This window comes from Falco biarmicus, chromosome Z (genome assembly GCF_023638135.1).
Source record: "Falco biarmicus isolate bFalBia1 chromosome Z, bFalBia1.pri, whole genome shotgun sequence".
NCBI classification, from domain to species: domain Eukaryota; kingdom Metazoa; phylum Chordata; class Aves; order Falconiformes; family Falconidae; genus Falco; species Falco biarmicus.
The window spans coordinates 30,909,735-30,937,038 of NC_079311.1; the positions used below are offsets into that span (position 1 = coordinate 30,909,735).

The 27,304-nt window shown below is 47.7% G+C and overlaps 1 protein-coding gene across 1 annotated transcript in view; it reads left to right on the plus strand.

Moving 5' to 3' along the window:
- The first annotated feature begins 8,743 nt into the window (after nt 1-8,743).
- The window catches only part of LOC130143005 (neuronal acetylcholine receptor subunit alpha-7-like), a 72,187-nt gene continuing 53,626 nt past the window's right edge, over nt 8,744-27,304 (plus strand). Inside the window, exon 1 of the mRNA XM_056325535.1 lies at nt 8,744-9,495. Coding sequence (XP_056181510.1) covers nt 9,417-9,495 — 79 coding nt within the window. The 5' untranslated portion in view covers nt 8,744-9,416. The remainder of the gene's footprint in view (nt 9,496-27,304) is intronic.

The window sequence follows — 27,304 nt, forward strand, 5'->3', positions numbered from 1 at the left end:
AGGGCAGCCAGAGGGGCCAGGGGTAGTCCACTCCTGTCTCTAGGTGCATCACCCTTGCCTCCCAGAAGGAAATTTTCACTCCCTTCCAAACCCACACCTCACTGCATGCTGTCCTCCACAAAGGGGAGTCCCAAAAGCTGTATGACCAGAGTTTCTTGGTCCTGGGGGACCCCCTGGAGACTCCTCACACTAAGAGCCTAGTAGCAGACCAAACATGGCCCTACGAGCATACGGTCATGATCCCTGCAAGGCAGCAAGGTGATTCTGCAATGGAGACTATCACTGCTAGCCCTTCCTGGGGCACATCTGCAGGGAGATGTAAGTATGGGATGTCAAGGTTGGTGTGAACAGCCCAGCACGGCAGGGAACTGCAGCTGGGCAGGCTATGGTTGGGTTCAGAGGAAGGTTTTTGAGGGCCTTGAAGTAGAGTTTTGGGTGATGTGGGGACCCTAGGACAGATTTTGGCAACTAGTAGCAGTGTTGGTTATCTCTGGAGACACTTGGGCATCACTTGGGATCTTTGCAGGGCCTGGGATATGGTTTGGACAGGTTTGGGGGAAATCTCTACAGGCCATGAAGCAGGGTTCTATGTTCTGAGGTTTGGGGACAGGTTTGTGGGTGTTTGTCTCTCTTGGGAAGGGTTTGCTAGTGTTTCAGGGCTCTGGGGCAGCGTTTGCCAGTAGGGGCCACTTGGGCTAGATTAGGTGATGTTTGGGGAGCTCTGGGGCAGGGTTTGGAGCTCACTGATGGCAGTTGAGCAGAATCTAGGGGGACAATGACTTTGAAGGTCTTGAAGCAAGTTATCAGGGTGTTTTAGGACTCTGCTGCCAGACTGGGAGGCATTGCAGGTACTGGGGCAGGGTGTGTGGAGGCCCTGGGGTAGGGTGTGGGTTAGGCTGCAGGAGGGCTTCAAGGGACCTGAAGCAGTGTCTGCAGGTTTTTTGGGGCACTTTCACAGGTTTGTGGAGGTTTTATGGCTCTGGAGGCAGAGTCTGGGAGTTTTTGGGGTAGAGAAACTTAAAAGCAGGGTTTGTGTTGTGGCCTGGGAGTAGTTTTTTTGGGATTGTGGGGACATGCAGTCAGTGTTTGGGGATGTCCATGGCCTGATGACAGCTCTAAGATAGGGTTTCAGGTCTCTGAGGGTCCTGAAACAGGTTTTGGTGGTGGTTTGGAGCCCTTGGACAGGAATGTGGGCACTGTGTGGAGCAAATGGGATACCTGAAGCACAGTTTGGTGGGGTTTTCAGAAAGACTTATGGTGACCTCAAGCAGGATGCAGGGGTCTTTGGGAGAACTTGCACAGAGTTTGGGGGGACTGGGAATGCTAGGACAGGGTTCAGGGGTGTTTGGGAGAGATCTTTGCAGCCTGTGAAACTGTTTTGTAATTGTTGTTTTGGTTTTGGTTTTGTTTGTTTTGTTTTGTTTTCACCCAGCATTGGGTCAGGTTTTAGGGTTCTTGGGACATTTTGGCAGGTTTTGGGAGAACCTAGAACAGGAATTCGGAGCTGGAAAACATTTCTGGAGGACCTCAAGCAGGATTTGGGGTTTTGGGATCCCTAATTCAGGTTTGGAGATCTTTGGGGACTATTGATCAGGGTTTGAGGGTCTTCAGTAAACCTGGTCATGGGTTTGGGAGGTCAGATGAAGCTTTTCGTGTTCCTCGGAAAGGGAATTCCTTGGGGAATTTTTGAGCATGAGGCAGGTTTGGAGTTTGTGTTAGGGTTTTGGGGAAGTTTCTGAGTGTCTTGAAGTAGGTTTGCTTGGGGAGCCTGGGGCAAATCTGGGGTTTTGAAGAAATCTGGGCAGGATACAGGGTCTCTTGGAGCCAGCAAAAACTATGGCACATTTGGGGATATCTGAGGTTTGATGTGAGCTTCAGGACAATGTTTGGACCCTTTGGTGTGGCCTGGGGGAGGTTTGAGAAGCTTAGAAGTAGTGTTTAGGATGTTTGGGGATGCTTGGGCCAATTTAGGTGGGTCTTTGAGGGCATTTGGATTTGATTTGTTTTGCTGGCTCAAGAACAATCCAGGGTGTTTGGGGGAAGTCTTTGGGGATCTGGAAGCAGGATTTGGGGACTTTCGGGGCCCATGGACATGTCTGGGGTTGTGTGGTCACCCTGGGAAGGACCTGTGGATGTTTTGTGGTTTAGAAGAAAGGTTTGTGGGGTCTTTGTGGGAAATTAGGGTCTGTGGGTCTTTAGAGGATGACTTTCAGGGGCTCAGAAACAGGGTCTGCAATTCTGGGGGGCTGAAGCAGCTTTGGGCAATTTTGGGAGTACCTGGGGAGGGTTTGCAGGTATTGATACCTACATGACATTCTCTGAGGAGTGTTTGGAGGTATTTGAAGGGCTTGGAACTGTGTCAGAACTGGAGAGTACTAGGGATACTCAGGTGGGCTGTAGGGGTACATGGGGGCACCCTGGAGCAGGGTGTAGGGTGTTTTTGGCTGCTGGAACAGGGATGGGGTTGTTTAGAGGCATCTAGGCAGGGTGTGGGGCCGGAGGGGGGAACAACAGCTGTTGAGAAAGATTTGGAGGGGGGGCCAAAACAAGGTTCGGGGGTGTTCTGAGGCCCTGGGGCAACTTTGGGGGCCTTTGGGGTTAGTCAGGCAGGGATTCAGCACCCTGAAGCCAAGACTTCGAGGGCCTCAAGCAGAGCTTTGGGCACCTGGGGGCAGTCTGGATTTTTCTGGGAGCAGTCAGGCCTATGTGGGTGCGTTTAGGGACCACCGAGTACCCCGAGGCAGCAGTGGGAGTTGTTTTAAATTGAGGGTAAGTGTAGTGAAGGGCTGCCTCAGTGCTACCAGCACACGTTCTGGGGGTGCCCTGCCGCTGCCCCGGCTCCCGACCGCCTGAAGACAGCCCGGGGGCGGCCCGGCACCTCGCACCCCCACCCGGCAGGGCTGCGGGGGCGGGCGGCGGCACAGGCTCCGCACTGCAGGAGCCGACAGGCCGCGTCCGCGGTGCCCGGTAGCCCCTGCCGGTCCGCGAAAGGCCGGTGGCATCAGAGGGGCAGTCGTGGTGCGTGGGCACCGCTGCGTGGTGCGGGTGACACCGGTCTTCAGCAATGCTGTGTCGTCTGCCACTGAGCGGCGACGGTGGCGGTCGCGGCCGGTCACTGCTCTTGCTACCAGGCGCCAGGAAGCAGCAAACGGTGCCAGCCTCAGCGGCCACCCGCGAAGGCCCACCGGCTGCGCTGCCGGCGGAACGCGGCCGGCGCCCAACCCGCTGTGGGGCGCAGCGCGGCGAGGGGCCGGGCGCAGGCTGCGGGCCGCGCATGCGCAGCGCTGTGCCTGCAGTACCGCGAGCGGGCAGCAGGCGGGGCCGTACGCACAGCCGCGGCGTGGCAGCCTTGCTGCGGGCGGGAGGAGCAGCGCGCATGCGCAGGGGTCCGGGCGCAGCACGGCGAGCGGCTGCGCGGGGGCGGTGCGCGGGGGCGGTGCGCGGGGGCGGTGCGCGGGGGCGGTGCGCGGGGGCGGTGCGCGGGGGCGGTGCGCGGGGGGGATGTTCCTCAGCGCTGCGGTGGGTATGGGCACCGCGCTGCCCGCAGTCCGGTCGGGAACAGGACGGGGAAGAGGAGATCCCCAGTACCGGCGTCCTCCTGGAGCACATTCTCCAGGTCCCTGCCCTGTGTCTCACCGCCTCTTTCCCCTTCAAACCAGGGAAAGGCCGCCTTTCCCCCCGCAGCGCCCCGCGCAGGCACGGGGACAGCCGTCTGTCCTGCTGCCCTTAGCCAGTGAGGCCAGGCAGCGTGGCGCCTGGGGCCACCGCGGCTGTCCCAGGCAGCGGTCCTGCACTTTGGGACACTGTGTCCCTTTCCCGCAGGTCAGCGGAGAGCAGGGATGCTCCCGGGCGATGCCACGTGGGCAGGACAGCCAGGGCTGGACTCCCAGTGACAGAGCCCCTGCAGCCGCCGCCTCGGCCGGGCACGGCGCCCTGTCCCTGAGAGCCCCCCGCGCGCCCCGCACCCACTGCGCGCCCACCAGCTGGCACCTACGTACCCTGCAGGCCTCGGGCATTGGCATGGGGAGGAGAGCTGGCAAAAAGGTAAAACCTGTTGGTTGGGGTAACAACAGTTTAATAGAAATTAAAATTATTATCAATAACAGTCATGAGAAGGGAAAAGAGAGAAATAAAACCCAATAAAAACAAGCGATGCACAGTACAATAGCTCACCACCCACTAACCAATGGCCAACCCGTCCCGGGCATCGATATGTGACACCTTCTGGCCAACTCCTCCCAGTTTATATACTGAGCATCACGTTCTGTGGTATGGAATACCTCTTGGCTACTTTGGGCTGCCTGTCCTTGCTCTGCTCCCTCCTGGCTTCTTAGCAGCTCCTTGCTACCAGAGCATGGCAAACTGAGCAGTCCTTAGCTTAGGGTAAGCACTACTTAACGACAACTAAAACTTCAGTGTTTTATCAGCGTTGTTCTACTAAACCCAAACCTCAGCATGGTACCAGCTACCAGGAAGAAAATTAACTCTAACCCAGGCAAAACCAAGACAGTGGGTATTAACAAGATCACCCCAGTCAGCTACCAAATGATGGCAGAATTCAACCTCAATTGCTTTTGTGACTTCTACCATGTTTCCTCTGTCAAATGTAGGTAGTTCACCAAACATATTTTTTGGCTGCAGAAATTTGTTTTGAAAGCAAAACAGAACAAGCAGGTAGTCAAACACGCGACACCTCCCCTCCCTTCCAAATTTGGAAGAGTCTCTCGAAAGCTGTTGAACCAAATGAAGAAAGTGGTTTTCTGACACTGCAACATCTAGAAGTTGTTGCATTCTGTCATGTTAAGCAGGTAGGTTTTATCAAACATTCTATATTTGATCAGCCTGTTAGTTTTCCAAGAAAGACAAGACCTTTGTGCCCGACCACCTTGCCTGCTACCTGCGTTTTGGCAGCCCACCGTATCGGAGGGTGATTCGAACAACCTGTTCAGGGACCCCTATGGACAGTATCACCAAGTCAGATCCCTTACAACTACTCAAATCTCTGAAGATTTATACAAAGTGAACTTCAGCTGAAGAATTTTATTATACAAAATGCAAGTTTGTGGCAGAATAAGGTTCAAAGATTGCTGGTGATAATATACTGACTGCAAAGCAAGCTTAAAACAATACAGCTGGCATGAGTTAGTAACGGAATAAAGTTCTGACCCAGTAGGCATCCCTATGCAGGGAAGACAGATTCACCCTGTTGACTGATTGCAGAAGTTACAATGGAGTTTTCCCTAACTTTTCCCCTCCTTTGCTTACTTCTTGTACTTTATAGTACCTTGCATACTCATTATCATACATAGGATCAGTTACAAGTTTCTCACTTCTAATGTAAATTAGTACGTATCCTCAGACAGAGCTACTGAGGTTTTTCACTACACATGCTCTCCAAGTGGGGTTTTGCCCTCTTTGGGGGGAGCTATTTGAGTTGGAGGTCACGATCTTCCACTACCACAATTACCTTTGTCCTATTTTCACCTTACCAGCTTGGCCAGAACTTTCTCACTTGGAGGCTTTTTTCTGCATAATTTAGGTAACAATGTTCTTTTCCCCGCACCTATTCCTTGTCTCCCTTGATTAGAAGTCCTTTCATTCATAAATTTTCACGACTTTAGAAGGTAGGTCAGCTCTACCTAACCTTTGTGCAAAAAGTTTGATAATTCCGGAGTGTAGACAACAACCCCACTCCCATTTGGACTTGTATCAGTCCAAAACCAGTTCATTTTCTTTTACATTTAGGTGAAGCTTGAGTGACTCTAGTACATATTTTTGTTACTAATTGCTGTCATATGCTCAGTGAGGTGTGGGAGTACCTCGGAAGCAGGTAACTTTGGGATGCAGGTGTGCGTTAGTATTGCAATGAGATCATCTCATCCAAGGAAAGCAATTTCTTCACAACTGTTGGCTCAGGAGTGGACATTTTCTCATATTATCAGCTGTGTGGTATCATCAAGTTCCCATTCCTACAGGGAGTACAACCGAGGCTGGCCACAGTGTCTCCACTCCACTGCACCCTCCATTACTCCTATCAGTGTGTGCTAAGATGACAGGGTGTGTTGCTTAATGAGCCGTGGTAAAGTAGATTTTGTGCACGTCAACCGTCCTGAAAGCGATAACTGTATTTTACCCTAAAAAGCTTTCTGTAATACACTTCTACTGTGTCCCAGTTTTCTCTAATTCCCCCCCCCAAGTAATTTTCCTACACACACTTGGAAGCCTTTCCCACATTTCTCACTGGCAGTGCATTCTCTTCCTGGACTTCCCAGGGCACCCCTTCAGAGGCTTGTGACAGTCATGCTCAGGTTTGTGGCCACTCAGGTGGGCAGTGCTATCTCCAAGCGATGGACTGTGATGTCCCCGAGCGATGGACAGTGACTGATGGATTCCGATGTCAGCAAGGGATGGATTGTGACCATGTGTCCTTCAATGCTTATGTATGTGCTCTGAGTCTCACCCAGCTGGCTCATGCCTGCACTCCAGCAGAGCAAGTACACAAGGTTTGGAATGTCATGGAAGGCTGTTGTTTGGTGCTGGCGCTATATTTGGGCAGTTGTTCACTGCAACTCCTGGTGCCCGATCCCAGAGCCATCAGAGATTTCCCCTGGCCTTGCCAGGTTCAGGCAGCTGGGGCACCCAGGAGGCATGTTTGCAGCAGCTGTGTGGGGATGCCTCACCCTGGAGTGGGGAGCTGGACAGGTTTCCTTCTTGAGGGACCTGGGCATTTCTTCCATCCCTTCATTGGGCAAGCCAGTAATTGTGGCCTCTTCCTTCTCTAGTGTGACACTGGCTGCTGCAGCAGCAGTGAAAGGGAGCAGCTTGTCATCCCCCGCTCCCCCCAGTCCCCTGCAATGCATGGAGAGCATGGCCACGGAGCTGGAGCACCACTGTTCATTATACCTGGACAGCTGGGAGGAAGCCTGCTACATGATGCCATGCCTCCAACAATTCTGCTACACCTGCATCCTGTGGTTGGCTGAGAGCAAGCCCAAGTGCTCCCTCTGCAAGGGGAGGGTGGACCTCCATCATACACTCAGTGCAGGAAGATGACGACTTTGAGGAGCACGTCATCTCATCACCTGTGGCACCATCAGTCGTCATCCATCTGACACGAGTAGCTCCCAAACACACAGCTTCCCACAGCCTCCATCACACTGCAGCACCTTGCCCAGCAGCCATGGGACCACTGCCTGGGGCTCCAGTGGTTGACTTCCATGTCTATGTCTGGGCATCCCTCTTCTGTGACTACCTCGCTGTCCTGCATCCCCTGCTGCCCTGGTTGTGACAGGGGCTGGGGCAGCTCTTTGAGGATGCCCAGGAAGCAGCAGCAGCACAGAGCCTTGTCACATCCAGCCTGAAGAACTTTGGTCTGGATGGGGAGGCTCTGTTCTGGCTGCTGCGGGACACCCTAGGCAGACACATGAGGAGCTTCATGTGCCAGCTGATTGACACCTTTGTGGACTGGTGCAGTGGGGACGACCAACGCTGGATGGGCTGGGGGGCATGCCTATGCTGCTGAGGAGTGGGAGGGCAGCCCTACAGCTTCCCCCAGCCCTGCTGCCTCTCAAGGGGGGTATCCTGCCCCCAGCCCAGCCCTTCGTGGGGGTCTCCAGGCAGCCCCCAAACTGCCCCCATTCCCACTCACAGGGAGGAAGAACTGTCACAGAAGAACCCAGAGGAAGATGTGCCAGGGCCCTCCATGCACAGCTGTGGCAGCAAACATACACATGGGGGACCATGGCGAGCCCTGAAGAGGAGAGCCAGCAGCTCCAAAAACCCTTCCCAGCCCCTGAGGAAGCCACACCATCATCAGTGACACTGGGAGCATGCCTCAGGGGCCAGCTAAACCAGGGCCGGGCTGCAGCTGGTGCATACACCAGCCCCTTGTGGTCCTGGCCCCTCAAAGTTATTGTTTTATAAAAGAAAATGAGAGCACAAAAATGCACAAAAAACCTCAGTATTATTAATAATGCCAGTGGCATTGCTATTGCCACCTGTGCAACTTTCACCCCCTTTTTCTTCAAGCTACAGCTACCTTTTCCTCACCATGTCTGTAGGGCCCCACAGCTGCTGGGGTGAGCCTGGTGGGAGTGGGGTGTGGCGATGCAGCCCCTGGCCAGGAGGGTTGGGATGTTGATCCTGATGGGTCCTTCTGCATGTGCCATGTACTGTATTTTGTTGTTCCCCCAAAAGCAAGTGCTGCCCAGCTCCAGCTCTGCATCTCTGCAGCGGGTCCCAGGGCTTGGTTCAGCTGGGGAGTCCCCAGGGCCAGTCCATGCCTCATCGCTCACCACCCCAAGGCTATCATCCTCCTCAGTGCACCCTCTGCTCCCATGTCCTGCGGCCCTGCCCTCCTACCACCCTGTACCGCTGGACGCAGCCTCGCTGTGGTGGTGTCCAAATCCCTCCTGCGCAGTCACAAGTTGGTGCTGCTCTGTGTGTCGCCCCTGGGTTGCACCCTGGCAAGGGAGGAGCCCCAGAAAGTTCAACAAGGGGAAGTGCAAAGTCCTGCACCTGTTTCAGTGAAAGAGAAGTAGGTGAGTGTGCACAGCAGGCAAAAGACTAAAAAAATGGCCTAGATGATCAATGTCATGAAATGTATTCAAGCCTTTGCCTTGCCTTTGGCTGGCTGGTGAATAAAATGAAGACGAGCTGTCCCGGGGGAGCCAGCGTGTGTGCAAAATCCCTCAGTGGGGCGCCAGCAGCCAGCCAGCCAGCAGCTGGGGAAGAGGGCACTCGGGGCGGTTCCCATCCCTCTGGTGGAAGCGATTGCGAGAAGGGGTGCATCGGCAAGGACAGGAGACTGGCTAGTTTCACCTTCCCCAGCTTTTGCACTACTGAATCTCTCCAGCCACCTCTGCTGGAAGAGGGGGCAGGTGCGCGGCGGAGGGACCATGCCACAGGTGCTTGCTGCAAGTTGCGCTGGCAGTGGCAGCTGAGAGAGCAGAGAGGGACGCAGACTCGTTTTGCTGGGAAACAGCTCTAGAGGCACTAGAGTGCAAGCACTGGAAGCGCTGCAGACGTGCTGTCTCGAGTTAGGTACAATCTGTGGGGATGTGGAAATCATCTCCTAGGCAGTGCGCTCCCCCTCCTTGCAGTGCGCACACAACTGTGTGCAGGGATCTCTAGCATTTGCTTCTGACCAAGAAAAAGCTCAGAGTTCCTGTGAATGTGAGTCCCAATCAAAGTAACCAGCCCCTTAGTGTTTGGATTTACTGACCCCCAGCACTGAGCTGATTTGGCTCCTGGGGGCTGGAGAAGCACACGAGAAAATGCACATCACCTTCCTTGTGGGAAGCTGGTTTGATGCCTAATTACAGTAACTGCTAAATCCATCAGTTATTCCAGGTTGTCTCCAAGACTTCATCCTCTTTCACCCTCTGCTGAGGAAGGATAGCCAGCCTATTTTGAGAATGCTCACAGAAAAGTGCTTGGGATTTGTTTATTCTGGACTATACCTCTGGGCATCCTTGTTCCTGTCTTTCTTTAAAGGTAAGCTTTTCTGTGGTTGTCCAGCTTTTTGGAGTTTTTATTTGATTTTATATTATTTTCTGTAAACACTAGTCACATTCTACCTCAACTCTTATTTTCAGAAGGACTTGTATGTGCTTGTAGTTTAAACTTTGTTAGAGGCCAGTGCCGGTCCCACTGAGTTTTGTGATCAATTTGAGTAAGTTTGTGGATCTTACAGTGCCAAGCACCTTCTTTTAAGAAATGAAAAGCTGCCATTTTTTTTAAATAAAAAGTGAGACATTTGCACTTTCAGAAATGAATTGAAATGATTGTTTTAAAAAAAAAAAAGTTCTGGCATTCCTTTGAAAATTTAACCTATCCATGAATTTTCGTGAAATGGGAAATTATAACACCAGGCTGGAAAGGATGGCTGTGAGAACCCTGTAGGTGTGAGGGTGAAATGGTGTCGTTCTAAAAAGAGAAATAACCAGAAGGAGATTCTTGACTTTCTATGCAACATCTGGGAAGATTTATAGCTGCATAAATATATGGATTTACTATTACTGGTTTGGTTTTCTCTTCTAACTTTCAGTATGTTTAATAAGAATCCCTCCAGACAGTGATGTGTCTAAGTGGGAAAAATTTAATAGAAGTAATAATGGGCTTCTGTAGTCTCAGGTGTCACCTGTGACCAAGTTATCTTCTGAAGTTTCAGCATGTTACAAACAAGCGTAGGAACAGTGTGATTCTTCCAAAACATGGAGGATTGCAAGGCTAATAATAAAGAATTTTTAAATGAGAAGGTAGGTTGAAATAGCCAGAGTTCTGAAAGATGTTCAGGATTCTACACAAAATGTACTTTTATTGGTCCCTAACAGCTGAAACACACATGCCTGCAGCAACTAAAAATTCTAAACCTGATATTGCAGGTGTGAGGGACCATGTCATGTTACTCATTATTTATGCATAGAGAAATAAGAATTGTCTTTTTAAAACAGAGGAAGCGGTCTGCATATTTCAGAAGCACAGAGGCACAGAAAACTTGCATATAGGTGATGCTGCACTGGACTATTCATGCCATGCAGATAATTCCTCATTACTTTATCTGAATCTGCAAAACATCCATGCATTTCATTACTACAGCTCTACGTTTCAGCTGCCTAATGTAGCAATGGTATTGCAGAAAAATGTTTCCCCACCTTGCTAAATTAAGAACCTTGCTACCTTGTTTTGTAAGACGTTTCTGTGCTACCTCAGGAGCTGAACGAACAGGCAGCTGATGGCAGCTAGTTATAACTCACTTTGTGTGCAGTCCCATTTTGAGCAGTTGTGTGTCATGTAAATACTTCCTTTTAAATACAGAGTAATCACTAATTCGTCAGGGGGACACTTAGTTTCTCTGAGCTGCACCTGAAGACACAAACTGCTTTTGTAAATAATTCAGAGGATTTTTTTGTTAGGTGCTTTTACCAGCAGTGTAAAAGTATGCACTTTTATAGACAACTGCTAAAGCAGAGTAAAATGAACATCTGATTAATGTGTTCTGTATTTGACCTCTGCTTTTTTGATAGGGTGGTATTTTTTGTTTTCCTTTTTGAAGAAAACGGGGAAAAAAAGAAAAGAAAAGGCTGGGAATTGTGCAGCTGGGGCAAAACAGAAAAAAGTCAAGATAATCTTAGCATGTTATCAGTAGCAGAATGTTTTAACAGTAAGCTCCACATGAACTCCCCCAGGATTCTTCAGTGCACCCACATGGAAGTCACAGCAAGTCCATCATAACTAACATCACTCTCACATAGTGCTGAGTTGTTTCAACAGAATTCATAGCAATTTCTCAACTACTTCATACTCATGCAGGCTGTTTGACAGGAAAGTTGTGACAAGGACTAGGCGAAAAAAACCAAAAATCAAAAAAATTAAAAACTTGGTCATTTTTTCCAGTCCTTTCCACAAAACAATTCTCTGGGAAGCTGCCTGGTGGAGAAGGATCTGGGGGTGCTGGTTGATGGCTGTCTGAACACAAGCCAGCAGTGTTCCCAGGTGACCAAGAAGACCACCAGCATGCTGGCTTGGATCCAAAACAGTGTGGCCAGCAGGACAAAGACAGTGATGGTCCCCCTGCAGTAGGCACTGATGAGGCTGCACCTCAAATACTGTGTTCAGTTTTGGGACCCTCACTTCAACAGGGATGTAGAGGTGCTGGAGCGTGTCCAAAGAAGAGAAGGACGATGAAGCTGGTGAAGGGTCTGGAGCACAAGTCTTATGAGGGGCAGCTGAGGGTCCTGGGGTTGTCTATTCTGGAGAAAAGGAGCCTTGGGGGGGACCTTATTGCTCTCTACAGCTACCTGAAAGGAGGATGTAGGCAGGTGGGGGCTGGTCTCTTCTCCCAGATAACAAGTGACAGGACAAGAGGAAATGACCTCAAGTTACACCAGGGGAGGTTTAGATTGGTTATTAAGAAAAATATTTTTCACTGAAAGAGCGTCGAAGGCTACCCAGGGAAGTGGTGGAGTCACCATCCCTGGAGGTGTTTAAAAAGTGCATAGATGCGGTACTTAGGGACATAGTTTAGTGATGGACTTGGCAGTCCTGACTTAGTGGTTGGACGTGATCTTAAAGGTCTTTTCCAGCCTAAATGCTTTTATGATTCTACAACTTTTTGCTTCAACTTGACTCCACTTACACTACTGCTAGGAGCTCTGATAGACATGGCATTCACGTTAAGTCACTGCAGCCCTCCTCCCTGAAAAGCCGGGAGCTAGTGATGCTTTCTTGAGACATGGGCCCTAGGGAAAATCAGGAAACTGGTTCTCAACCTCCCTGGATGCCAGATGAAATCCCTTAAGCCAGATGTCGCTTCCCAGCCAAGTGCAATCCTTGAAGGAAAACCTGGAGGATGGAAGTACCCTACGAGTCCTAGCAGCTACATACCAGCCTCAGGTGGAGTGACTTGAAAACCCTGACCCGGGGAGAGGTTGGGAGGGAAGGATCAGACCCACCTCTGCTATTTTTTCCAAACATTGTGTAGCCTGGGAGCCAGGGTGAAGGTGACCCTGCAAGGGAGTTCTCCTCCTAAGAAACATGTCCCAGTGACCACATGGGCACCCAGACTGTCTGAGGCGTGTTACCTTCACCTCAGTGCACAACCATTGAAACCTGCTGAGGTTTGAACATCCAGGGAAGTTGAACATGCACTTTGCTAGTCTCCAGTCAACCCATGCATTCTAATTACTGTGCTTTTGTGTCCTTTTTTTAAATGCCACATATACCACACAAAGCAGAGCTGTCAATTTCTTAGTTTCTTTGCTCTGTGCAGCCTGACATCAGGGAAATACTCTGGCCATTGGGCTTTGAAAAGCCCAGCAAAGGCAAAGGCAGGCTGAGGACAGAGCCCCTCCTCTGCAGTCCAGTGGAAATGTAAGTACTCTGCAGTATGGGCAAAATCCTATGGCAGGGGATGCTGCGAGCAAACTAACCAGCTAAAAGTTGTAAATTATGAAATAACTCAGCCTGACTTGGCATACCCAGCTGGTGCAAAGCAGCTTTTCTTTGGCTTAATCACAATACAGAGTTGAATTCCTGCACTACATTAATTTCATGCTTTCTCGCAGCTTTGCTGATTTGGATGAGCTCTAGTGATCACATCAGAACACAACTGGTGATCTCTAGGAGCAAATTCTTACAAAGATGCTGCTCTTGGTTCACTTCCATGCAAGCAGGTGCTGTTTCAGCAGCAGCAGTAGCAGCATTGGCAACACAGTCTCAAAAGGCCAAATTCTGCTGCCAAGCTACAGTTTCCCTAATGTGAGCTGGTTAGACTTGAGGTGACACAAATTTAGAGATCTGTGTAGCAGCAAGAATCAAAGTTGGTACTTAAATACCTACACATGGAGTCTAAACTTCAGGCCTCAGCTGTGTGGGACTGATGGAACTGCAGTGAGCTGTATTAATAAAACTGGTTTACTCCAAAGAGACACTGTTGAATTGATGTGACAAGTTCTGTGCCTTAATATGGTGCAATGTAATGTCATTGGTAATTTAGGTGGTTGGTGATGGATCTCTACCTTAAGATCTCATAAATGTTACTGAACTAGAACCAGATGTTAAAGTCAGATCATTTAGAATCTTTCATACTCTTAATTTGAGGTCTGAAGGTTGCATTCACCTCAGTCCCCCACATTCTTTATGTTGATGCTCTGAGTTGTATCATCCCACTGAGCGATACACAGTTTCAAAGACAACAATGCAGCAGATTCAGGTTTAAAATAGAAAAGATATGAGGAAATCTTTTGATTGTACAAGTGGGTCTTTTCTTCCACATTGGCCAAAAAGATGTCACACATGTACCTTGCAGAGATGGGAAATTAGTGCCAGATCCCTGCCATTACTATAATATCTGGTAACACAGACACCAGAGGCTGGTTACTCTGGATGCTGAGAGTATGTTAAGGCATCACATACACATGGAGTCAGATGGGACTGAATGTACTTGTCATAGTACATGTCTGTTTATAGATGTCACTCTGTTCTATGTTAAAGAACACTAATGTAGAAACATGTGTCTACACATTTAAGACATGCATGCAGAGTCCTAGGCAAATCTCTGAGATTATTTCCTGTGAATTGCTGTCTGCTGCAGTAACTTGCTGTATGTGCTTGCCTCTTGAGATTGACTTTTCAGTTCAGTGAACCAGACCTCATGTTCACTAATCTATGTGCGTTCACTGGGCTGCGCTGTATTACCACAGGCACAGCTGCAGTTGTGGAGCTGGCCCACACTAGTGAAAAGTCACCAGGCCTCAGGAAAGCTGGAGGTATTTCCATGTATATTTGCTGATAGTGATCTGGGCTAAGTCTTCTGTTAGCTCTCCTCAAATCTCACTAGAAAACATGGAAAGGTTCAGAAAGGGCACCTAGGCCCTGATGTCACCAAAGTCTATTATATGATCCTGTTGGTATAGCACTCTGCATGTAGGAAGGGATCCAGAAGCAGATAGAGTGCACAAGAAAGCAGCATCCATCTGGTCCTTGGGATGATGCCAGATGGTGCTTTGGGAGCCTTCAGCTTTGCAGGGGGTCTTCTGATGGTCTGGGAGAAGAAGTTCCTGTTCCAGGCACAGGATTCATGTCCTAAAGACAGCTGCAGACCTTTTTTCTCCCTCTGGTTGATTTTCCTAAGACATGTAGAGGAGAACATGAGTTAACAATGGCAATGCATATTGGACAATTTTGTTAGCAACTACAAACTTTTCCAAGGAGTGAAAAAGGTATTTTATGTCTCTGTGGTGCAGTGAGAACAGTGAACAGCAGTATTCCTTCTCACACCTGCATGATGAAGGAACTCTTTCCAGAGTCTTAAGAATGAGATATGTGAGTCACAAACCAGGAAGTGCTTCCACCTGAACATGATGGCTGTGATTTTTGAGGGAATGCATGTACCCAAATACCGTTCCATTTCACTGTACATCCTGAACAATGGGTTAGTGCAGAATTTTGTTTCTATGTCTCAACAAGGAGGGAGATATAAAGTCTCTCCAGCTCTAGGGTGTGATTAAAGTAGATCAAAACCCTTTGCAACACTCCAGACATGGTTGTTTGAGGATGCCTGCTGCCTAGAGATCCTGCATAATCTTGTCAAGAAAGAGAGCAAATCTGCCTGAGACAGGTAGAGCTAGCACTGGCAATCAGTAGCATCCATGGCAATGAAAAAGGTAGACAGGTGTTTATTGCTGTTTTGGGACACATGCCTGAGCAAATATGGCTTGAAGAGAGAATTTCGCTTATCAAGTCCTTTCTGCATTAAGCAAAGTAGCTGATAACAAGGCTGAGAACAGAACTAGATGATGAGTTATTTGGAAATAACAATCTTCCCACCTGGGGCTTGCAATTAAGTCAGTAAATTGCAAGGGAAAGAGATCTTGTAGTCAGCATGGGTACTTATGCATGTCAACAGTGATGTGCAGGTGACTCTGTCCTGCCTTACTCTCAGTTGGCTGTGCTCAGTTAGGGAAGCTGTGGTTACCAGAGTGCTGAAACAGATGTCTGCAATCCTTCTTACCTTCCAGAAATGCATGTCTTCAGTACTTATTGCATTCCAGAATGTTGCAGAGAAAGCCACAGTCCTCATTTCTGTCCTTAATGCAACATAGATTTGGACAGAAAAAGGACTTAAAGGGAAGGGGCAGGCTTGAGGAGATCTCAGTTCACATTAGCGCCTCAAACAGCCTAAAGCCATTTTGCAGATTGGGCTGACAAGACTGTACGCTGTGTTTGCTGAAGCTCAGCTGTGGCTACATGGTAAAGAATCTCTGGTCACTCCAGAGATTTCCAGATCAGAGATCTCCACCATGCCAAGAAAGAAAATTAAGTTGTAAACTGGCAAAGATACGTGTGTGGCAGCTGAGGCGAGAGAGACTGTCTGATCCATACAGATTCATAGACTGATAGAATATTTTGGCTGACAGGGACCTCCACAGTATGCCCAGTCCAACCCGTCTTCTCAGAGCAGGGACAGCTCTATCAGGTTGCTGCTTGGGCAGTCAAGCTGGGATGATCTCCAAAGACAGTGGTCTCCCCTACAGTAAGTACCCCTCAGAGAAAAAAAGGCTCCCCTGATACCCTGGCAATGCCCCATGGTGCAACTTGTATCTGGTTAGTGCTGTCCCTGTGCACCTCCCAGAAGAGTCTGGCTTCTTCATTACAGAACCCTTCCTCATGGCAGCTGAAGGCAGCCAAAAGACCTCCCCCTTGCTTCCTTGTCACCAAGGTGATCAAAGGCATGTCTCTCCAACTCTCATCAGACATGCTGTGCTCCAGCAGCTTGCTGTCTTAGTGGCCCCCACTCGACTCACTCCACAGGGTCAGTGTGCGTCTTGTGCCACACTGGGGAGGCTTTATTCGGAACAGAGCTGTGTGTCATGCGGTGAGTCTCACTGATGTTGAGTGTAGGCTGTTTGTAGAGAAGGATGCTGTTTAGTGTTTTCATCACCTCTAAGTCAGTACACTGGGGAAAAAACCCAAAGTTGGAGGTCATATAATGATGCAGAAAATGCGTTCCATAATTCTTAGCCATCTTGTGCTGTTTTTGAAGAACTTCCGCATCTTGAGTCTGAAAAGTGGCAGAGCAGGTCATGACAAATGATGGAGCACATTCCCTTGAATATTGTGCCAGTTTAGAAAAGTCATTGACAAACTGAAGTCCAGCTTCAACAGCTATAACAATAGAAAGAGGAGATAAAAAATTAAACAAATAGATGTTAGATGGTTTGCAGTTGTCAGTGTTTCAAGTGGCAAATAGGCAGCAACTTTGAATTAGCTGTTCTTGTTCAGGCTTCACGCACAATTAATAAAAGGCAACTGGACAGTTTCAAGAGCTCTAAGCAAAAGATTTACCTTTCTAATATAGCCAAACAGCTATCCTGCAGCATACTTTCTTTGGCAGCATTTCATTCAAGGTATAAGCCTTCTAATGTGGTCTCCAAAGATATTAGGATTCCCAGTTTCCATTTACTTTAAAATTCAAATTTGTTGGATTGGTATCTCAGCCCAAGCGCTTCAGCCATCGTCAGGTCTACTTAGGTGATCGACATTGCCTGGCAATGATAGTGACAAGGCGGGATGATGGAGAAAGGCTAGATCGAATGGGAACAGGTCTGTGGGTAGAAGGGGATACATCCTTCTCCAGAGGAGGCCTTTTTCCAAGTGGGCAAATCCTTTCCCCTTTGGGTCAAAATGTTCTAGCAACTCAGGAAGTCTATATGCTGGGGAATACAAGAGGGTCGGCCAGACAGCACAGGGCCACTTTCTGTTTTCGGGATAGCTTTGGTGTCTCTGAGACCAAGCACCCTGCATCTGCAGGCATTGCTACTGTATCACAAGATGACAGTCATACTCCACTTGGACACGCGGGGCACCGGTTTTGTTTTAATTTTGTTTTGTTTGCACTGACATAATTCAGGAGCATTAGACTGAAGTTACCAAAGCTTTAAATCAACAAAGTAAGACAAATCAGGCTCCCCAGATCATCATTGTCTGGAAGTACCTCATTTTCAATGCAGCTAATTTCTGCTCTTAGTCAGGATCAGTGACTCAGGCAATGCAGGTTTGGCTGGCAGGGTGCAGCAAGGAGAGCCGTTTATTTCATATCCCCACTAATCCAAACAAACGCAGGACTCGAGCCCTGTACCTGAGGGAAAGACAGTAGCAGGTAGCATTCTGAAAACAGACAGATCAAAGCTAACCAATGCTCAGCTGTCACTGAGACCTTGTGGTATTCAGTCTGGGGAAAAAACCCAGCTGTAAACTTCATGATACAGACCATGCTCAGCCACTTTATATGCACATAGGCAAATCCAGGCTGAATCAGCCAAAACAAAGCACTTCTTACAATTTCAAGTGTTCTAGGTCAGATCTCCACAGACTTTGTTTGATTGATCACAAGTCTGATTTGCTCAGAGCCAGTCGCTTGCCTCATCAAGACAGTATTAGAAGCAGGTTTTGTCTTCAGTGTGAAATAAATTCAGACTCTCTGCTGAGAATTTACAGTTCCTTTTGTCTTTGAAGACCTGGACCACCAAAGCCTCAGACTTCTCTCCCTTGGGAAAAGTACCTTAATACTAGCCACTTCTGTTGCCAAAACCTCCAAAATATCATCAGCTACCTAGCAGCAAAGCATTTTTCACAGAAACAGGCAGCAAGTTCTACCTGGCCTAGTGAAAGCTCAGCAGGGCTGAAACTCATCTATGGATGTTTTATGTAAGTTTTGCTTTTTGTGGAAGTTTTGCTTCTCAAGTGGGAAACTGTTTCAGATTCAGGAACATGTATGTTCATCTTGAGACCCATCCTCAAGTCTTGAGACCCTGACAAGTGGCAGCTCTGATTCAGCATTGGTGGGGCCAGGATTGAAGGCAGACAAACCCTGACACGTACATAAGTAGTCCCCAGGGAGCGCAAGCAGCCTGAAGCATGGCAGCCAGAGCAAGCAAACAGGGCATGGTGCGGCAGTTTGTGCAGGAAGGGCTGGTAGACTGGTGGAGACACTCTACCATCACTGAGACAAATGCACCAGATGGACACATCACAAGAAGCAGAGGCTCCCCTACCTGCTTGCCACCAGGCAGATGGAGAAGTCCTAAGTGATGGGGAAGAATGGAAACAGGTCCCTGCTCGGGGCAGTAGGTTCCCAACCTGCTTCACCTTCCCAGGTACCCCTATACAATAGGTGTATGGCTCTGGAACCTGAAGGCCAGGAAAATGATGACGTGGGTGAAAGCCTGTCCAGGTTGAAGGAGATGCCTAGGCAGAGTCAGTCAACCCCACAACAGCTCTGCTAAGAAGAAAAGCAAGGTAGTTGCCATCAGTGACTCCACACTGAGGGGAACAGAGGGCCCAATGTCCTGACCAGATCCAACCCATAGGGAAGTCTGCTGCCTCCCTGGGGACCAAGTTACTAGAAAACTCCCTTGTTTGGTGGAGCCCTCTGATTACTACCTATTGTTGGTCTTCCAAGTAGGCAATGATGAAGTCCAAACAAGAAGTCTGTGGGTAATCAAGAGAGACCTCAGGGACCTGGAGTGACTGGTTGAGGGATCAGGAACACACCTACTGTTTTCTTCTATCCTGCCAGTTGCAGGAATGATGGGGCATGTAATTGGAAGGTCACACAGATAAATACCTGGCTCTGGGCCTGATGTCAATGGTTAAATCTCAGTTTTTCTGATCATGGGTCAGTCTACATGGCACCAAGCCTGCTGGCAATAGATGGGGTTCACCTGTATCAGAGGTGGAAAAGGACCCTGGGTGAGGAATTAGCAGGGCTCATAGAGAGAGCTTTAAACTAGGTTTGAAAGGGGAAGGAAATTAAAACCAAACTTGTTAGAGATGAGCCTGAGGGTAGCATGCCAGGGTTGGAGGTGAGCTTGATAGCACAGCTGAAGAGCATTTATGCCAGTGCCTGAAGCACGGGCTACAAACAGGAGGAGCTGGAAGCCATTGTGCAGCAGGAAGACTGTGATGTAGTCACCATCATGGTGGGGTAATTCGCATGACTGGCATACTGCAACGGAGGGCTACAAACCCTTCAGAAAGGATAGGCAAGGAAGGAGAAGTGGTGGGGTAGCCCTGTGTATCAGCGAGTGTTTCAACTGCCTAGAGCTGAATGATGGTGACAGTAGGTGAGTGTTTATGGGTGAGAATCAGGAGGAGGGCCAACAAGGTGAATATCCTGGTGGGAGTCTGTTATAGACCACCCAACTAGGATGAAGAGACAGATTAAATACTCTGCAAGCAGTTGGGAGAAGTCTCAAGTTTGCTAGCCTGTGTGCTCATGGAAGACTTCAACCTACTGAATGTCTGCTGGAAAAACAAGACAATGGAGGGGGAACAGTGTAGAAGGTTCCTGGAGTTTGTGGAAGATACCTTGCTGACACAACTCGTCAGTGAGCTAACTAGAGGAGATGCCCTGCTGGACCTGCTGTTTGCAAACAGGGAAGGTCTGATGGGTGATATAGTGGTTGGAGGATATCTTGGGCATAGCGATCATGAGATGATAAAGGTTTTGATTCTCAGAGGAATAAGGAGAGGGCCAGCAGAATCTGGAGGGGTGACTTTGGTCTGTTTAAGAGCCTGGTCAACAGACTCCCTTGGGAGATAGCTCTGAAGGAGTCCATGGAGGCTGGACATTCTTAAGGCAGGTAGTCTTAAATAAAGGCACAGGAGGAGGCTGTCCCCATATGCTGAAACACAAGCTGGTGGGGTAGAAGAATGGCCTGGCTGAACAGAGAGTTTTTGCTGGAGCTCATGGAAAAAAAGGAGAGTTTACCACCTTCGGAAAAAGGGGCAGGCAACTCAGGAGGACTATAAGGATGTCATGAGGATATGCAGGGAGAAGATTAGGGAGGTGAAAGCCCAGCTAGAATTCAAGCTGGCCATTGCCATAAGAGATATCAAACCCCCTGTTTTTACAAATACATAAGAAACAAAAGGAGGGCCGAGGATAATCTCCATCCTTTATTGGATGTGACAGGGAACGTTGCCACAAAGGATGAGGAGGAGGCTGAGGTACTTCCCTCTGGGTACTCAGCCCCCCGAGCTGGAAGACAGGGACAAGGAGCAGAATGAAGTCCCCACAGTCCAGAAGGAAACAGTCACTCACCTGCTGCTCCCATAGACATAGACAGAAGTCTATGGGGCTGGATGGGATCCACCTGAGGGTGCTGAGGCAGCTGGTGGAGGAGCTCACCAAGCTGGTTTCCATCATTCATCAATAGTCCTGGCCAAATGGAAAGGTCCCAGAAGCCTGGAGGTTGGTCAGTGTGCTGCCCATCTATGAGGAGACAGGGAGGAGGATCCAGGGAACTACAGGACTGTCAGTCTGTCCTCGGTGCTGAGGAAGGTTATGGGGCAGATCATCCTGAGCACCATCATGCAGGACAACTGGGGGATCAGGCCCATCCAGCATGGGTTCATGAAAGGCAGTTCCTGCTTGACAAACCTGATCTCCTTCTATGCAAGGTGACCTGCCTAGTGATCGAGGGAAACATTTGTGCCTTGCCTGTGCCTTGCAGCCCATGCTGCTCTCACTTTCTTCACAAGCAGCAGCTAAGGCTTGAGCACTGCAGAAAGAAGGCAGAAGGAGTCATCACTAGCCTTGCCTGTTGTATCCTAGGTACATTTGTTGCTTAAGCATTGCTATGCAAGTACAGCTGGCAGGCTGACAAGGCAAAAGTCCATTGCTCAGGAAACTAGCCATCTCTGGGATCATAACAATTGCTACTGACCAGCACTGCAGAAGGGGAAGGGGAAAGAATAACTGCAACATTTTTGGCCACACTGGGTGGTTCATTTCCACAATATTACTCTCTGTAACTTTTCCACTCCAGTATGTCCTCTGCATTGCCCAGAGAAGTTAAACAATATCACTGCTGCTTCGTTAACCACACACTGAGGCAATGGTTTTGAGGCAAGATCCTTCCCTCACATTTGAACTATGAAAAAAGGAACGAGCTTTCTCTGCCTAGTAAAGGCATGTATGTGACTAAGGAATAGCACCTGGGAGGGCTAAGTTGGGGGGTTTGTCTTTGCTTTCTTCATGTCTTGGGGACAAAATTACTTCTCTTTCTCTTCCTAGAAGATTCACGTATCTTCCTTCTCTTCTAGGGTCCTGCTGATCCTGATGTGGGCTTCTTTCTAATTATATTATGACATTTCCAGGGTGGAAAATAGAGCCTGGTGATTTTACTGCAGCCTCTATATCACTGCTATTTTCTGCACTGGGTTTAGGAAAAACACCTCTCTTCCCACCTATCATCTTCTCAGCCCCAACCAGACTTGCCTATCTGTTTCCACTGAAATTGTTATTACACCTGTCTGTTCATATATGGCTTTCTCAGATCTGAACTCTCCACATGTGCCTGACATGATGTTGGGTGCACTTTTGGTGGGGAGGTGCAGATTGCCTGTGACCCTTTCCAGAGCCATCTGTGAATGCTGGGGAGACTGGCATGGCTACCTCACTGACAGCTCTTGGTTAGTCAAGTCCACAGTGCTTTCCCAGGTGATTTCCCTTAGTTTACTGGTTTGGGTACTGAGACATGTAGAAGTGAAGGGATGTGACAAGCTGCTCTGCAAGCCAGTGGGAGCTGGGAGCCCAGAAGCCCAGTCTGGTACACTGATGACGATATGTCATCAAGGGCAACAGGTACAAACTGCAACACAAGAAGTTCCACCTGAATTTGAGGAACAATTTCTTTACTTTGAGAGTGACAGAGCACTGAAACAGGCTGCCCATAGAGGTTGTGGAGGCTCCTTCTCTGGTGACATTCAAAACCTGCCTGGACATGACTGTGGAAGCTGCTCAAGGTGAACCTGCTTTAGCAGGAGGTTGGAAGTGACATCCTCCAGATGTCACTTCCAATCCTGACCAGTCTGTGATTCTGTGATTCTGTGGTTGCCCATATCTGACATCTGTCATACAATTTTGTTTCTTTCCATTGGCTTCTGTTACTGCCTCTCCCCATAAATCCCAAGATGGCTGGCAAGGGTCACCTTCAGACAGCCACAGCTCTCTGTAACATAGGAGAGTCACCCTTTTCACCACTGCACCAACTCCCTCCTTCTGTGCTCCTTCTACATGTAGTATTACAGTAACTAAAGTTATATTGCATGGAGCTAATGTAAACTAGCATTACACTAAAAATACAGTCTTTTCCCTTTCTGCCTGTAGCCAGTTGTGTTTCTCACCAGCAGCAATGAGGCAGTTCAAAGAACTATCAAACATTTGAGAGATATCCCACTGTAAATATCTTAATGTGTGAGTCTTCACCTTACACATATATCTCAGCTTCTGAAATATCTGCACCAAGCCAGCAGGACCAAAAATATAATCCCATCCTTTCATTATGTAATGGCCTATTTTAGCATGCTGTCATGTGCCTTAAATCTTTGAGATGAAACCTTTCCTAGCATACCCTTTAATACCCATCTTTGCTGGGAGCTCTTTATCTGCTATGAAAGAACAGAAATGACCGATATCAGGAAGATTAGATCCTTTTTGCCTAGGAAAACATGACAATTCTCACATTCTTCTGGGTATCTAATGAGTTTGGTGTGTAAGATGCAGAAACAATCTGCACAGTGAGAGCCAAAGATTAGAGTCAAAGATTACCCGCAAGGGAAATAGATTAAAAAGAGGTTTTAAATGAGAGCTATATTCAAATACGCAACATGCAAACACACACACACAGTCACAGATGCACACAGTGTAGAGGCAGCTGATGTGGTTCCATTGTTTCTTATGTGAGTACTCTTCCCTGAAGATGTGACACCATGCACTTTAAATCAAAGGACATTGAAAGAAATAATGCATTTGCAGCCACAGATAAAAGCAACAATGCTGCACGTAAGAACAAAAACAGATGGGACACATCTGTGTCTCTGGGGATTAAGTGACATATGGCAATGACATGCTATACGTTTCTCAGAAATCTGAGAAATATACAAAATAAGGTGTTCTGTTTTCTATATAGCTACCAATGCATCAGAACATGCCACATTTTTGTAAGTGTTCTTGCTGTTCCAATTCTTTATGTTGATGAAGTTGCCTGTGAAACAACCTGCTTTTTTTCTGATACAATTCCTGTTACAACCCCTATAATTCATAATTGCATATAGTGTGTGTGTTTGTCTTCCTGTGATCATTCTATTTGCTTTCCTAAATAAATAGCTAAAAATTCTTGTAAGAGTACAGTGATAAACTAAAAAGAAAATAAATTATAGAAGAGGTGCTCTGGCAGAAGAGTCTGCGTGCTGTCAGGAAAATACTTGGAAGTTCTAGGATTTAAGTTTGTTAGCCGTAAATTTTCCTGATGGTATTTTGCTCTGTAAATATTCCAATTGTAACTAGATAGTATACAATCATTACACAACAAAATACAACAATACCTCTCAGTGTAACGACACTGTTTTTCAAAACAATCCAGAACTCAACTCAATTTCCTTTAGGAAACAGTAAAACAAACAAACAAATGAAAAAATCAAAACAGAGGAAATGTGGCAAACAGTACAAAGAGAAAAAAATTACATAGGTATGGTGGAAAACCTGTAGAAGGTACAAGGGGAGTGAATAAATACCACAACCACAATATCATGGCAGTTTAGGACTTTTTATGAACTAGCAGGGGGCAAAATATTTAAAAGCCATGTGATGAACCAGGAATATGCTGTTGATTTTAATTTACTCTTCTCTGCAAAGAAGTTGTATATGCAAGCAATTCTAGGAAATGTTTTTGAGAAGGGAAGAAAAAAAGGCATGCTTTGAAATTCAGAGACATTAGCATGCGTAAGTGTGAATATAAAGTGATAGGGGAAAAAGATGATATTTTGTCTGAAAAACATTGGTCCTTTGGGTACCATAATCTTGTGTGAATATAGTAATAACTTGTAAGTAAAGTCTCAGGCCTCTGCCAAAAGAAATGAGCAACAGCTAGAAAACATTCAGCTAGCAGCTGGCCCAACAGGAAGTTCAAATATTATGAAGATAAAACCAGGGAATGCTACGAACCAGAGGTGGAATGGTCAATAAATACAGGTACTGTGGCTGAAAACCTCATGGAAATCCATGTCCTTCCACCTATCCTCTTGCCAATATTTCATTATTATTCTTTACTGTGTACAGAAAGTCAGAATGTGGCCCACACCAGGGATGCTCCATCAAGGTGCTGACCACTTTTGGAGCAAACCTGGGGAACTGACAAGGGCTGGACTCTTGCCTTGTAGCTCAAGGAGCTTTGTGTGCAAAACAGGGCAGGAGGATCAACAGCCAAGACGAGACATGGCAGCACAGCTCCTAGGAAAGGAGGGAGCATCTGGCCTTCCTGGGGATGGCATATGGACAGTATGGCCAGACCTAACTGCAGTTTTGACAGCCATTCCTACCAGAAAATGCTGAACAGCCTCCAGCCCCGTCAGACACTTCCCCAGATCTTAAACCAAACCCACAGAAGAAACAGGGAGTATTATGGTGAAACAGTGGGGAGGATGGGATGACAAGCATGGAAGAGGCAATCCACGCCCAGAGGATCCCACCTGTACAGAGAAGGTGGATTTGCTGTCAGCCTGCAGCCATATGCCTAGAGGCCTATGTCTCCTCAACAGGCCAAGTAAAATTGTAAAGGAACAAACCAGTGCAACCAGGGAAACCATACACAGCACGCAAAGGAAGGAGGAAGGGCTTTGCTAGTTTTAGTCAGGTTTCTTTTTCTCCTTTTCCTTTTCCTTTTTTTCTTTTTTTTTCCCTTTTTCTTTTTTTCTTTTTTTTTCTTCCACTTTTGCTTTTGCTCTTGGTCTTTCAATTTATTTATATATTTGTTTCTTTATTTTTCTCTTTTGTTTTTTTCCTACCCAGAAGTTTGGAATATTTATTTTATTTTTAACTTTGCAGCCAGAGCAGAAATCTGAGTTACACCAAGATCAGTGTGACTTAGGTCACTGTGAAACATGCAAGCCGATGAGGCAGCTCTCCTTGCCATCACTGGCACTAGGACATGTCTAGGAGTTCAGTCTGAGCTTAAGCTTGGGCATGCATAGCTGCTGACTTGGACCTGACATCAGCCAGTATCAGCTTGATCTAATTTAATTGCAGTGTTTCAGAGAATTCAAACCCCTTTATAGATACCATGAAGGCTCACAGTCTGTATGAGACACCATCGGTGCAAGTTTCATCAGAGGTGCCTCTCCCTCTAGCTGTGAATCCACACTTTGTTCATACACATGGATGCAGTTATTAACTTGCTTCTAGGCCTGGTCTGCAATTGCTTTTTTTAATACACAACCATCCCATGTTTCAGTCCTAGTCTCTCAGCCTAGCCTGTCTGGTTTTTGCAACATGTCTGTGTTTAATAAAAAGGATGAAATCTCACATGCAGACTACATGTGAAAGACAGAGCTCAGACTGTAAGCTAGCAGCAAGATGACTTGCTTTATTTCTTGCTGAAATAATTCAAGGCAAGCATGTCATAGGGGAATAAAGGAGGTAAAGGACAGCTCTTTAGATACATTTCAGAAGTAAGCTCATAGGGCAGCGGCTATCTTCTGTTTTCTTGCTACAGGTTCTTCCTTCACATCATGGGGCTCCCTGATCCAGCACAGAAGATACCATGCAGTATTGCCCTGCCAGAGGAGTTCCCTGGTCTCACAGCAATGCATTTGGAGGGACCCACATTTTCTTGTATCTCCTGTTAGAGGAGGTAGCGTTCTGCAATAGAGACATAGCTCCTTGGCAGGTTACCTTGCTATGCAGTTCTCAGGAATTCCATCCTAGAAAGAAAGATTAAATTCAACTACAGCATGTATTCCCAAAAGATTGCTATCAGTTTCTAGGTCATGTTTAATCAGTGGACTTCTTGCTGACTTCTTTGCACATGCAGAAGCATCGAGGAGATTCAGAGAGGTGTTTAAAAGCTGAATGTAGACCATGGATACTCTGTTGTCCATAGAGTTCTTCACAAAACCACCAGGGGACTGGTTGCCTTGTGCCTCTCAGTTGCCTGTAAACTCCAGGAGCAGTTTGGGGAATCATTTCAGATTATTTGGTGAGTAAAGATTGAGGGATAGTCTAGCCTTTGGTTTAGTAACTCTATGCTCTCCTTTGTACCGAGGAGTCCAGAACTAGTCCCAGCACTCCAGGTGTGTCTCACTGGTGCTGAGTAGAGAGGAGGGATCACTTCTGACCTACTGGTGAGGCTCTGCCTGATGCAGCTGAGGATGCTGGTGGCCTTTGCTGCAAGGCTGCATTACTGGTTTATGGCCAGCTTGGTGTCTATAAGGACCCCCAGAGCTTTTGTGCCAGCCTGGTCTCCAGCCAGTGAGCCCCCAGCCTACCCTGGTGCCTTGGATTACTCCTCCTCAGGTGCAGGACTTTTCACTTCATTTCATTGAACTTCATGAGGCTCCTGTCTGCCATTTCTCCAGTTTCTCAAAATCCCTCTGAATGGCAAAAAACCATTGTGATGTATCAGCAACTCCACCCAGTTTTGTACCATCAGAAAACTTGCTGAGGGTGCACTCTGTCCCATCATTCATAACAATCTTAAACAGCATTGGCCACAGTACTGTAGCCCTGGAGTACTCCACCACTGGCTGACCTTCAGCTGGACTTTGTGCTGCTGACTGCAACCCTCTGAGCCTGACAGTTCAGCCACTTTTCATCCAATCCACCTTACTGTTCACTTATCTAGCCTGTAAGGCATAGACAAATGTCTATTAGGATGTTCTCGGAGATGGTGTCAAAAGCCTTGCTGAACTTGACATAAACACCATACACTGCTCTTCCCTCAAGTTTTAATGAGAGTGT